The 13664-nt window shown below is 46.8% G+C and overlaps 1 protein-coding gene across 4 annotated transcripts in view; it reads right to left on the reverse strand.

Moving 5' to 3' along the window:
* The window catches only part of LOC135902874 (serine/threonine-protein kinase 17A-like), a 220337-nt gene that overhangs the window by 35021 nt on the left and 171652 nt on the right, over window positions 1-13664 (reverse strand). For all 4 annotated transcript variants that reach the window (XM_065433151.1, XM_065433149.1, XM_065433150.1 and 1 more), the window contains one exon: window positions 714-1073. In XM_065433151.1, coding sequence (XP_065289223.1) covers window positions 714-1073 — 360 coding nt within the window. The remainder of the gene's footprint in view (window positions 1-713; window positions 1074-13664) is intronic.

The following is a 13664-nucleotide window of genomic DNA, read 5'->3' on the forward strand; positions in this document are numbered from 1 at the left end:
TTCTCACTGACAGCTCTAATATCTAAACCGAATCCTCCAGTTTCGATCGGATCCTATCGCTTTGTTTTGTGTGGACGTTTTCAGCGCCGTTAATCCTTAGAAGGCTAACACAAGCGCAAAGAATTTCTTCCTCCTCCTCCGAAAGCTTTGCTGCTGTTGTTGTCTTTAACTCTATGAACGCGGCAGGCCCCACGCTATATGCTTAAACGGAAACAGTGCTGTATTTTTCATTTTCTGACATAGTCGTCGTAATAACGATGCTAAGGTACAGTATAGCCTGTAAAAACATTTCACCACGAAATTTGCTCCCTCGGGACGAAACGACTGTGCTATTCTACAAAACAACGCATAGCTGCGTGCTGTGTAACATATAACCCGAAAATTAATGCTTGCCTCGCAGCACCACTCGAGCCGTTTGTTGGGAACATCACAGTAGGCTGATAAAGAGCCAACAGGCACCCTGGTACGTTCTCGCGCTGCTTTCAGGTGTAAGAATTCTGCAAATACTCCGCTTGACAAGCTACCGGTACACATTCTTCAAATCGAAAATTAAAATAAATAACGGGAACGTCATTTCCAGAGCTTCAACCGCGATGCATTTCCCTGGTAGTCATGGCACAGATTCCGGGTAAATACGTAACATTTTCTTCATGTTTGGTTTGTAGAAGTTGGACCTGCGACCCACAGCGCGGTGACAATGGGTGGGGCCTCACCGTCGTCGTCCAGCTCTCGGTCGTCGCCGCCTCCCGCGGTGGTGGACGGCCCGCCGTCCTGCGGCAGCGGCACGGCGGGCGGCGACTCGGCGCTCGCCATGCTCAGTCCGCGCGCGTTCTGCGCCCGCACGACGAACACGTACGCGGTCGCCGGCGGCAGGTCTGCGAGCCGGCAGCAGGTGCTGAGCACCGCGGCGACGCGGCTCCAGGCGCGGGGCTGCGCCGACGCCGGAGACGCGTCCACCAGGTAGCGCTGGATGCGACAGCCTCCGTCGAACGGCGAGCACGACCAGGTCACCTGGATGGCGCCGCCCGGAAGGGCGACCGCTCGAGGGGCCTCGGCCGGTGGATCGGGGGGACCTGCGCGGGGGCACCGAGTCACGGTCGTGGTGAATGCTGCGCTCGTCGGATGACTGCAGCGCAGGCACGCCAAGGAGCGAGATTGAGCACTAACAACATTTCAGCGAAGACGCGTGATATGCATGCTCGCGTCGTCATTCATTACCGGGCATTTCTCGTTCGATGCTTTTGAGACGCTTAAACGAATGAACGATCGTACCAGTTCCGGTATTTTTCCTGGCCTTTTTTTTTTTTTGAGGCAGAAAGATGAGCAGTGCTGATAAGTACTATGCAGCCTTACCTAGAAAACAATTGCGCTGGGTAGCTGTACATTGAAGGCTGTATTGGCTAAATTGTTTATATTTATTGGTACACAATGTGTGCAGTAAATGTACCTATGTGTCCAGTTTATCTTTCTTCAACTCCAAAGTGAACATGGCAGCACCTCCAGAAAACTTCCCTCTGGAAGAGCATAGGTGCCCAGTCAAGTTCTTGTTTTGGCAATGGAAAATTGCAAAGCAGATCCATAATGAAATGTCATACAACTTTGAGCGACAGTGGCCCTTCATATGCTATCGTTAAACATTAGATTTACAATTTTAAAACTGGCGATCTAGGTATAGAAAGTCAGAAACTCAGTGGAAGGCGTGTTTCTCTCTGCCTCTGGCTGAAAATGTGAAAGCCATCCATGACATGATTACGGATGGCCGCAGAATTGCAACAAAAAGTATTGCTTCTTACAACGAAAATGACGCAACACACCAAGAAAGAGAGAGGCGAAAAGGAAGAGTCACTCGGAATTAACTTTTTTCCTTGAAAACATGGCAATATATAGCCACGCCATACATGCGCACCAAGGTTCCGAGCCTCACACACTATAAATTTGTCCTCATCAAACATGTGCTAGTCTAAAAGGAACTAAAAAAAATTCAAATTCAACACTGCGCAATACTACTGACGTATCGCTAATACAGATATCCCTTTTTCTTCTTATGTAATATGCCTCCAAAATTTTGCGTACCAGCACCTCGTTACTTCTGCCAAGAATAGTGATGCTTTTAAATCTGCTTTTACATTTACAGGATTTGCAGTGCATATGTGCCGAGAGGTTATTCTTAACGGAAAGTTCGTGCCCTCTCGCTTTGTGGTTAACACACCGGCCCGTTTGGCCAATGTAAACCTTGCCGCAGCTGAGCGGAATTTCATAAGCCACACCCACCGCAAATGTGACGTCGGCCCTTGCATGCCTCTTGCCACATATGTGGGGTATTCCAGCTAACTTTAGCCAGAGTTTAAAAATATGCAAGTGCCATGTAGCTGGACAGAACAAAAATAGCGTTTGCCTTCGCTTGAAGATACTCAAACTATTTTTTCTTTCATTCCGCCTAATTAAACACTTAGTCCTAATTAATTAATCAGCTTCTCAAATATTACAATTAGATGAAAAGTGTCAATGAGAAAATTGCACAACGACATTAAAAACTCCCGATACAGCTTGACGTTGCTGAATACGTGCTATATAAAAAATTTTCCGAGCGTGAAAGCAGCCCGCAATACACGCAATGTGCCTAGAGCGGCCAGGTATGACTCTCTATTTTCTTTCGCGTTCAGAACGCAAATTTGACTAAGATGTGGAGTTTAAGTTCATCAAAGTTATGACCTGGTAGGCTTAAATGCTCGGCGACGGCTTTGGGAAGCTTTTTAGCTATGTCCGCGCGATTTCCGTTTAATCTGACGTCCATTGATTGTCCCGTTTAACCGATATATTGTTTCTTAGGGATGGAACATTCAAGCATATAAATCACATCCGAAATAGTACAAGTAAAGCTAGTGTTCACTTCATGTGTATAACTATTTGCGGTGCTTTTAATTTTAATCTCAGTTTGAAGGTGTCTGCAGATTTTGCACCTATGGCGACAACATGTATTTATTACACGGGAATGATGCTGGCTGACTTCTGCGTGCAATAACATGTCATTAAAGTTTCTGTAGCGGCGATAGGTAACCCTCGGTACATCCAGAAACGCTTTTCTCAGACGCTCGTTACTTGATAATATCGGGTGGTATTTTCGTAGGATGTTTATGTTTGGAAGGGCATTAGAATATTTTGTTATAAATTGTTATAAAGGCTGGCGGTCTGTCAGATTCTGGTGTAGGCTGTTCTTTACCTAATTCCGACTGTCTCTCCAATCTTGACGCGGCATCATAAGCTCTATCGAGAACAACTTGGGGATAGTTACTTTATGCTAGCATTGTTTTAAGGTCATTTAGGTGCTGGATATAATCGTGATCTTCGCTGCAGATTCTTCTTATTCGTTTCGCTTGTACGACAAAAATTCCTTGCTTGCAGTGTCGTGGGTGATGACTGTTGTAGTCTAAATATTGCTGGCTATCCCTAAGCTTCCGGTAAAGTGTCGTTCTGAGTTTTCAGTTTTCTATGTAGACCGTCGTATCGAGGAAGTTGATTTGACTAGGTGCCTAAGTGAGCAGTAAATGTAATACTCGGGTGAAAGCGATTGAAATGGCTAATTAAGTCGGTTAACGCGCTTGTGCCGTGTTCCCATATTATAAATATGTCGTCAATGTAACGCAGATAGGTGGAGTTTTAAATGGCATGATTTCAACAGGTCTGCTTCAAGCTGTCTTATAAACATGTTCGCATATGTGGGAGCCAATGGCGTTCCCATGCTAGCGCCGAAAGTTTGCAGGTAGAGAATATAATTCAATTCGCAATAGTTGAGCCTGAGAACTAACCTAAGGAGTGACAGGTAAACTTCAGGAGCGTGCGCTTGGGGACTGACTGCGAGGGATTTTGATACGGCTTCAATTCTTTCACTCATGGGTATCTTAGTGTAAAGGGTAGAAACATCCAAAGTGACTAGAATAGCACGGTCGGAAAGGATTTGGTTGTAGTTGATGCCGTCGATAATTCCAAGGAAGTGAGGCGTGCCATGAACAAAAGACGGGAGGGTGCTGGGAATGTCTGACAGGTGATGATTTAAGAATTTAGATAGTGACTCGGTAGGTATGTTGTTATTAGACACTATAGGCCGACCTGAGATTTCTGCTCTAAATATTTCTTCTACGGGAACCTTCTGCATTTTAGGAAAAAGATCAAAGCGGCCTGCTTGTTTGTTTTTGGGCATCATGAAGCGATATTCAGATTGCGTGATTCGTTCCCTAGACTGGATCGTTTCCTATGTCACAGGGAACTAGGCCGTCAAACAAAGCAGTCACAGTTCAATGCACTCTCGTTGTTTAAAGAGCTTGAAAAGCGCACCAAAATCGACATATTTATAATCACATTTCCAGGGTACATTAAACCGAGCGCCGCGGGAGCGCAGAAAAGTCAGCCCCGCCATCATACGAGACCCAAACGTCCCGTGACGCCAAGCGGAACGAGGTTTGAAACAACGCCTCGGCCAGTCGCGGCACCTGCTGATACGGCACGCTTTGGCTGGCGAGCATGTGCCGCTGCGTGGCGGGTCAGGATTTGCCGCGGCATGCTATCATTCAAGCTTCGCCCCACACTTATTTGCGGGCCGTTGCCGTTTGATGCACAGCGGGATTCGCTCAGTCGCGATATTATTGCCTGGATTTGGCCTCCACTTTCTATTATGAATATTTCACATTGCGTGCGACTTTTTTTTTTTTACAAGGGAAGCTGTATATGACTAACCTTCCGTACTTTTTTCGGCGTCCGGCAACTGAAACGGCCTTACCGATTTCTAACAAACCCATACGGGTGCAATGCGGCGGCTCAGATGTCAAAATGCGGAACAGATAGAACGCTCTCCGTGAACAATAGCATGACGTCAAGGTTATCGCAGTATATAAGCAGGACAGCTATCGGTGCTAAAAACAGCTGCGTTATCGATGGGGCGGACACGTATAGTTCGTACACCCAAAGAACACGCGTACGAGGAGCACCGGAGGGAACAGCAACGATAATGTAAACCGCGCCGGCGCGAAACGACCACCGACGAAGAACGTTCTCGCGATGCTGAACGAAAACGGCAATCGCGAGCCCGGGCACCTTCGAACGAGCAACAACGCCAGCCTCGCAACGCAGAAAATGACAACCAGTCAACTCTGTGAAGACGGAATGGCAGCGAAAGCACTTTGCTTTTCGTTTGAGAGCTTTGACTGTCGTCAGCTTTCGCTGCCATTCCATCTTCACAGAGTGGAATGGTTGTTATTTTTTTATGTTTAAGAAATTGGTGTGTAGCCTTAAAAGAAAAAAAAAAAGCTTGTATGCGTTGCATAGACTGCACCCGGATGGGCACTACTTTTCCGACAAGTGTTGTCTCCCGCTCATACAGCGAAGGACATGGCACACCGTTTGAATTAGACTAATGGTTTGTGAAGGGTGCTGACATGAAGAATACAGAACACATTTGGGGCTGTCTGAAGGTAAACATTTCGAAGTTGGCCTTGGACTTCGCCGTAGTTGCTCAGTGGCTATGATGTTCGGCTGCTAAGCACGAGGTCGCGGGATCGATGGGGACCAAATGCGAAAACACCCGCGTACTTAGATTTAGGTGCACGTTGAAGAAGCCCTGGTGGTCGAAATGTCGGAAGTCCCCCACTACGACGTGACGTATGATCAGATCGTGGTTCTGGCACGTAAAACCCCATAATTTAATTTTTTTTAAGAGTGGAAGCGCCGTCACAGTAACACCGCCTTCATCGATGCTTCCTACGGGTCCCTGCCTCAAAGAATGGACGCCATCACTGCAGTGGCATAACACGTTATTAGGCCACCCGATGCAGAAGACAAAGTACGAGCGAACGCTCGTACAATCCTACTGCATGTTTTATTTTTCGGCTCGTGTTTTATGTCGCTTGCCGCATACCAGTGCACATGAATGTTCGTCTTCTACTTCAGCTCACGCCGCAGACACGTGTTGACACTCGCTTGCCACTCTCTCTCTGGGTGAATGTTCTCGCTTGACAACTGCAAATGTTTACGGCTATCTGAGATGAAGACTATCTCCACCCTACGGCCTGCTCACAGTATAAGTAGCAAACGAGCCATAGCGGAAATCTAGGTACCTATAGGCTTGTGCTAGAATTTGCGCGTGCATATAATAAACATGGCGCCATGTTTATTTTAAAAAAAGGAATGGATGGCTAATGTCCCAGGGAATTGCGTTTAAAAGAGAAAAGAAATGGGTCTACAAAAATGCTATAACCGGAAGCCAAACTTTAAACTAGACTTTGTTGCGCTCTTCTTTATATACGAAAGGATTCATGGTGCTCATAGGTGAGGGAACGTAAGCTTGCACGGTCTCCTTTATGGCGCGTGTTCAGTGGAACGACTAGAGGACGTCAAGTAGCAGACCGGTCGGCGAACGTCTATGTTCGTTTCCTTCGGAATGCCGGGACCAGCATCCGAGAACAAAACACTTCAGCACTGCGCTAATCCACCATCGAACGAGCTTAAGAGGTTAAATCTCTCACATGCGCGGCGAAAGGTCACCTTCAAGCTCAACGAAACACGGCACGAAAACGGATGGATGCCAGCTGAAGACTCAGGCCACAACTGAAAGGCAACAGCGTACGCGACAACTTCCTGGCGTGACAGCTGCTGGCGCTATGAAATGGAAGCAATAAATTAAGGTTTGCATCACTTATGAAACAACGGAGCAATGTAAAGCGCGTTTTCTTGCAATCAGATTGACCCGCAGCTTCGTTCTTGTCGCATGCTACGCGGCCCCATGGCCACGTAAGAGCCGCTTCTCAAGCTGGCTGTTTGTTATACAATTGTGAGGGCACGTGGCGCGCTGTATTTGTGTGAGCAGCCTGAAGGAGAGGAGGAGGGAAGGAGCACTAGGGAAGGCCTGTTGGAGAGCGGGGGGGGGGGGGGCAGCAGAGGCAGAGAGCACAGCGGCAGGCTGCGCGCGCGGAGGGTAAAACGCACTGGGGAGTGCCATGGAGTGCCGGCTCTCACGTATCTCTTGCCCCGTGGTTACCCGCCGTGGTTGCTCAGTGGTTATGGTGTTAGGCTGCTGAGCACGAGGTCGCGGGATCGAATCCCGGCCATGGCGGCCGCATTTCTATGGAGGCGAAATGCGAAAACACCCGTGTACTTAGATTTAGGTGCACGTTAAAGATCCCCAGGTGGATCAAATTTCCGGAGTCCTCCACTACGGCGTGCCTCATTATCAGAAAGTGGTTTTGGCACGTAAAACCCTATACTTTTTTTTGCCCCGTGGTTGCGTGCAACTTCCTTCCGCTTTATGAGGTATCCGACACAGCCATGTTCGGAAGAATATATATAAAAAACACACTGCGACGTTTTGGTTTGAAGGCATCACCAGAAACCGCAATATCAAACGTTATCGTTGTCCACCGGCGATATGAAGTTCAGCACTTCGTATAGACAGCAGCTCGGCGGAAGTGCCAACGATGATTATATCTATTGGCATACCCTTTGAAATGGGACGGCGACAAAGAGTACCCCAGCCTTTTGGATCTAACTAGGTTTTACTACATCTATTACTGTCTAGATTTTTGCTTATCTCTCCTTCATGCTTTCGTTCATTAAAAGATACGTATGACTGTAAAGAGTTTAGCTCTATCAATCTGTTCCTTGCTTTTCCGCAATACTCTAAACCTCTCTTGCTTATCTAGACTATTGACCAGTTAATGCTGCCACCCACTTTGCATCCCAGCGCTTCTGCAAGGCGGTTTCTCCATTCAGCGCCAGTGACAACAACGCACATAACCCTTCAAGTAAGCTGTTCGGTTCGAGCGGCTCGCCCTGCTTCACGTTATCTTGAAAACTGCGTACACCCTGCAACAGCATAATTTTGAATGCTTGAACATTGCCAACAGATATTACATCTCTATACAGCCTGGTACGTCATTTTATGACAACAGTGCCGCAAAAACAAAGTACTCTTCCAAAAATATAAGTGCCCAATCTGCATAGGATGTTATGACAGCGCGCTTTTCCCCTCCAGTTTTCTCGTGATCTAACAGACCTCCTCCTAAAATATATTTTTCTTTCATTACAAGATTCAGATAAATGGTCGTCTACGTCGTGCCCGCTCCTGTAGAGCGGTGATGCGAGTGAAAGACTGTCGCCATTCCGATGTAGCCACGTACGCAAAAAGCCCCGCGTTTAATATACAGCCGTTTTTTATCACTTTTCATCAGTAACGTCACAGGGCCCGTGAACACTCGTGCACGTCCAGAATCGAGATAACCAATAACACTATACAGTCTACACAGCAAGGAACGTGATCGAAACGAATACAGAGATGTTGGATTCATAAAAGAAAATACACTCCTGTTTATGCAGTGGAAAAGCGAACAACAAAACAGTCTTTCAGAACACAGTAGCATATCTGCAAATGCAGTGCAAATTAAATTACATCAAAGGTGCAAATATACGATTAAAAGCACATAAGTACACATATTTACTCATGCCCATATACAAAAATATTGACACGTGTACTTATTTATCGTTTTCTAGGGGCTGCATTTCACCTACTAACAACTTGGAGTTATCACTCAACGCAAGACGCGCCCTCATGATTGGAACTTACTGGCATCCAATCGATGATTCTATCCGTTGTCACTGAACCTCGTGTAATCTGATGGAATACGCGACGTGAATTGTGCAGTACTTTCTGGAAGATACGCGGGCACCAGAGATTACTCTGGAACCTTCGACGAGTGAAGCGGGAGACATCTACGCGGAAACCTGACCGGGGTCGCTATTCTCGACACGCATGGCGGCTGCACGGCCGCCATATTACGCGCCATGTTTACTCTCCGATTGTCTGTCGAGAGGTCACGTGCTTTGAAATTTGTGCCGGGAAGCGGTAGTACTGCAAAATGCAATTTTGCGTTTTCATCAAGACGACGAAACGTGACGGAGCTGCAAATTTTATGGACTAATACATTTTTTTGGTCCTTGGCAGATATATTGCGACGTTAGTGCTTCAAAAAGAATGTGAGCGGTAGCGTACAGAAGCCAGTGCAATGCATATGCAATTTCGCGAATATGTGGTGGCGATCCAAGATATGCGCCATGCCAGCTTGCTGATTGGCTGAAGGAATATCCTGTGAGGAGCGTCACAGGAAGGGCTGTTTCGTAATCGTCATTTTGACGATGCGTGACGTTGTGCTGGGGCGCAACTGCTGAGATTTTCCGCCATAATTTGTGGTGCGACGGGCCGCCCGAAATTTGCTGGCAGTTGGCAGTACAATGGCAGTACAATGGCAGCTGAGAGGAATGCGTATCGCCATATTTCCCCCGTCGTTTGGCGCCAGGAAAATCTTTTGTTCGTAACGCTTGCTCATAGTATTTACATCGCTCTCGGGTGGTGTTGGCATTTGTGTTTGGGGCCGTCATTTTTTCAGTAGAACGCGTTTATACGAAATAATATAGGTTGAACATAGCACATTTTCGACAATGTTGTCCACTTTTCACTGTTGCATTTGTACAGTAATCAAGATTAATGCCTTTTCGCACAATCAAAAGTTATGACAACGGCGTCTTTCTAATTTATAAAGAGAAATGTACGCAAGGCGGCGCCTTGAAGTTTCCTCCCGCGGTGCGAGTAAGCAGCGAAGTGAACAAGAGATGGCAGCGCCGGCGCTTGCGTCGCGCTAGTGGATATCTCTCGCGCGCACAGTTTTGCTACTGTGTTCTTTGCCGTCACAACTACGTGACCATATGATTACGCCTCGCGTGATTGCAAGGCTGTTAACGAGTTGTTTACAACGCGAATGATTTTCTTGAGTGGCTTAATTCTTTGATAATTTAGAAAGAAAAGAAGTACGCATTCGCAAATAAAACCAAAATGCGTAAACCATTCACGATGATTGTCAATGCAAGTGAATAACCCGAAGCAACGCGCGAGTGAGCGACTGAGTTGCTCCTCCCTTGATTCCGTTTGTGTAGTTATGCTAACAAACAAGTCGTGAAAAGGAAAAAAAGTATAACGGGCTTAGGGCGACATTTTCCGTTCATATCGCTTCTATTTCAACGAAACACCCTTCATTAAGGATGTTAACCAAGTAAGGGTGTTTGTTACAAGGGTGCTCGTCTGGAGGCAGACTGATTAACACCCTTACGGGTGTTTAAATGTTTCCTGTGCATCTCTATCTTCGCTTATACCGGAAAGGTTCGAAAAACGTTTTGTGGAAGCAGGTTTGAGAGGCGACATCCTGTAATGGTAAGACAATTCTATGCATACTCAAAAGATGTTTCAAGGCAGCTTTAATGACTAAATACCGTACCATGGTGACATCGCAGCAGCCGCGTCACGATGTCTACGATAGCTACCATTGTGCGTTGCCGCTTTAGGAATCCTGACATGAATTGAGGCAGCACTCTTATCATGGCATCATTGTAGTCATGGTGCCAATCATTGTTACTTCAGAAATTCAGATGAGCAGTCTAACTGGACAGAAAGATTATACACATAAGGGCGTTTTCCATGTTTTGATACATACGGGAACTATATTCTAGCACTCTTCCACGAGTTGCGCACAACTTCGCCTACCCACGAGTTAACAAAAAACGCAGAAGCGCCTTGGTGTGATTTGGTTCAAGGTTACGCAGCATATTGCACGTCATAGAGTGCTACTGCAGCTGCCCTTTGGTGACATGCCGCAAGTGCGTATTCTAACTCACTAAACGAGAATACGCTATCCACTTACGTTTTTTTTTTCTGGTTGGATGTGCTGTAGATAAAACCAGGCACTAAATCCATAACCTGTCCTTGCAATCATGTCTTTGTTCTGAGCATCGTGTAACAGAGCGATACACAAGAAGCTCATCCGTATAGCTGATTATGCGCAAGTTGGGCCCAAATAGAAAAATAACGTGTTCGAACAAGCAGTGGCCGGGACCATGAGCTCGCCCCCACGCAGAAAAATTTCCTGCTGAGCATTGCGTCTCTCGAACGTTGCTTTCGTCGATCAACACCAAGTACGGACAGGTAAATGCCAGACACTGTGCTCTCAATAAAGAAGTCATTAGGGCTTTCGTCGTCGGTGATTGTGCACGCGCTCACCATGTCACCAAATCAGCGACGGTAAGCAAAGACAGAGAAAAAGAAATAATGCATGGGATTGTCGGTAAGCGATGGCAAAACAACCGAGACCCAAGGCCCAAATACCATAATAAAATATTGCATGTGTCGCAGAAATACCGCGGACCAGGAAGAATAGACTTTATCACAATATTTATAATTAAGCAAGCAAAAGCCACGATCATCCAACGCGTCTCGCGCGTCAGCACCACATAGTGGTTCATCGCTTTGCTTGCGTCTGCAGTATACCGTGCTGCCGGAGTTTTGCTTAACTGTGGATGAGAACGGCATGTGTTTTTTTTTCTTGTTGTTTTTTTCTGTAAGACAGCAAACATACGGCCAGGGAAATGAGTGGCATCATGTGGCAGCCTCTGGCTGTCGTTACAGCGCGTTCCTGTCCAGCCAGTGTAAACACATACTGTATCGACAAACTCCTGTGAACCGGACGAAAGCGGAAGCGACAGGCACTGCTGACTTTGATGCCTGTTTATTTCCAAGAAGCTGTCGAGATTAATTATGTCCCATTGGACAAAGTGTCTTCTAGCGCAGTATTCGCAGGACCACTTTGCGAGTACAGTTTGCTTTCAACATACCAGCGAATAATTATGCGCTAGAGGCGCACACTGAGCCATTTATTACTTACCGAAGACTACATTATTGGTTAATATGCTCACATTCTTTGACATGTGCTAAAAGGAGATGTTAGTAAGCTAACCTGGTACCGGATGCTGTTTGTCTCGTAAACAAAAGAAGTCACATGGTCGTAAATACACTTATTACACTTTTTTACAGTGATAATGGGTCCAGAAAGGAACATGTTGACAATACGGATATATACGTATTATCAAGACTTGCATACCCAGCATTTTTGCACAAAATACAGAACTGTGGCAATGCAAACGAAAGAACGTACCCGTTAGCACGCGAATGCCGGCAATGGCCGACTGGCTCTCTTCTTTCCTTTTTTTTTTCGATAGAGTATGCGAGGAGAGTATGTACGCATTGAGTATGTGCTATAGTACACGTACAACGGCGGAAAGTGCATTTTCAAATAGCAATTGACCGGGCCACAGTCTTTCATGAGTTTTTAATACAATGAGCACGCGCCTCTGCGTTCAGTTTGTTGGCGACGGGAAAAAATGACTCAAACTGGAGGGCGTACACCGAGCCTCTTCGTAAGCCCCTGAGATGTTAGCTCTAAAGCGATACAGAGCGATATGGTTTTTGGTGTCACCGCGTGTTCCACTGCGCGAGTAATTCGTGTCACTGCTTCCAACTCGTTGATAAACTGTGACTTCTAGGTTAGTTTTTATGAATATCGCAATTGTGCTTTTGCCCAGTGTAAGTGATGACAAGGTGCGGACGTTATCAAGCTTTTTAAATGTGTGTGCTTGTTTCCTGTACCCCTGGCAACAGCATGTGCTTTTACATTGTTGTCGAATAAACTTTTTGACTGTAACCAAAATATCTTCCCATTGGTCCCTTAGCCTATAAGGCTGCAATACAAGGCAGAACATTCAGCAGCTACGACGCCAGTGACTCCTGGCGTCCTGGCGCAAGAAGCGCCAAATTCTGACAGTCGCATGTGAATTTGGACATACGGATCGATACTGCTTTTTTATTCTTCAGCGTTGCTTGAGGACCTCGATCGTGCTGCGCAGCAACGTTAATTTTCGACGCGAAAAAGAAGGAAGAAATCACTCACGTTCCATTTTCGGACCGGCGCGTGTCTCAATAGGGCCAACCCCAGCAACAAATACGAGAACAGTACGATTAAAAAGAGGATGCCTTGGCAGCAGTGCGGAAGCGCCCAGTCGTCGCGGTTTTTCTGGATTCTCGGTCCGACGTGGGCAACATTGTTGCTCACCTGACTCACTGCAGAAGCTAACAGCACTCTGTGGGCTGCAGCCACCCCGGGCGTCGAGTCGACAGCGGTTCCATCTGCAACAGCGCTTCCCTCTCTCTAGTCGCGAGACACTCGAAAGCGACGGACGCTCGCATCGCTGTCTGCGTCACCGGGCGGTTGACCGCCAGTTGACCGCGCAACGCCCCACATCCTCCGCGTGGCGTGCGCGAGGCGTCCGTGCACTGACACGCAGCAGAAGGCACGGCCGAGCGTTCATTTTCTTGTTGGCTCAGTGTTCGATACTGCCGTCACCTTCGTATGTCAGAGACATACGAGGATGATTCTGCCTCGCTCATCAAGAGCCTCAGTCAGTAATTAGCTTTTATGCTGCGTTGCTCGAACACGAACAACGTCGAGTGCTTTAAAATACACGAAATTCGAGAAATTTCCGTTCCTTAAGCTGAAGAACGATGCCTTATTAGAGAAAAGAAAGATGGATAGGAGAACTAACGGAATGACTCAAACCAAGACATGGCCTCGCTGGCTCCCCTCTCGCCAGCACTTTATTTTCGGCTTTAGAGAAGCGGGGAGCGGGGGGGGGGGGAGGGCAAATGACATGAAAGGGTACATGCGTACGTAGCATATTATATGGGGTTGGCGAGTGTCAGAATATTTTTTAACGAAGTTGCACTGTGCAAAATTGAAAACAGT

Source organism: Dermacentor albipictus, chromosome 1, assembly GCF_038994185.2.
Source record: "Dermacentor albipictus isolate Rhodes 1998 colony chromosome 1, USDA_Dalb.pri_finalv2, whole genome shotgun sequence".
NCBI lineage: Eukaryota > Metazoa > Arthropoda > Arachnida > Ixodida > Ixodidae > Dermacentor > Dermacentor albipictus.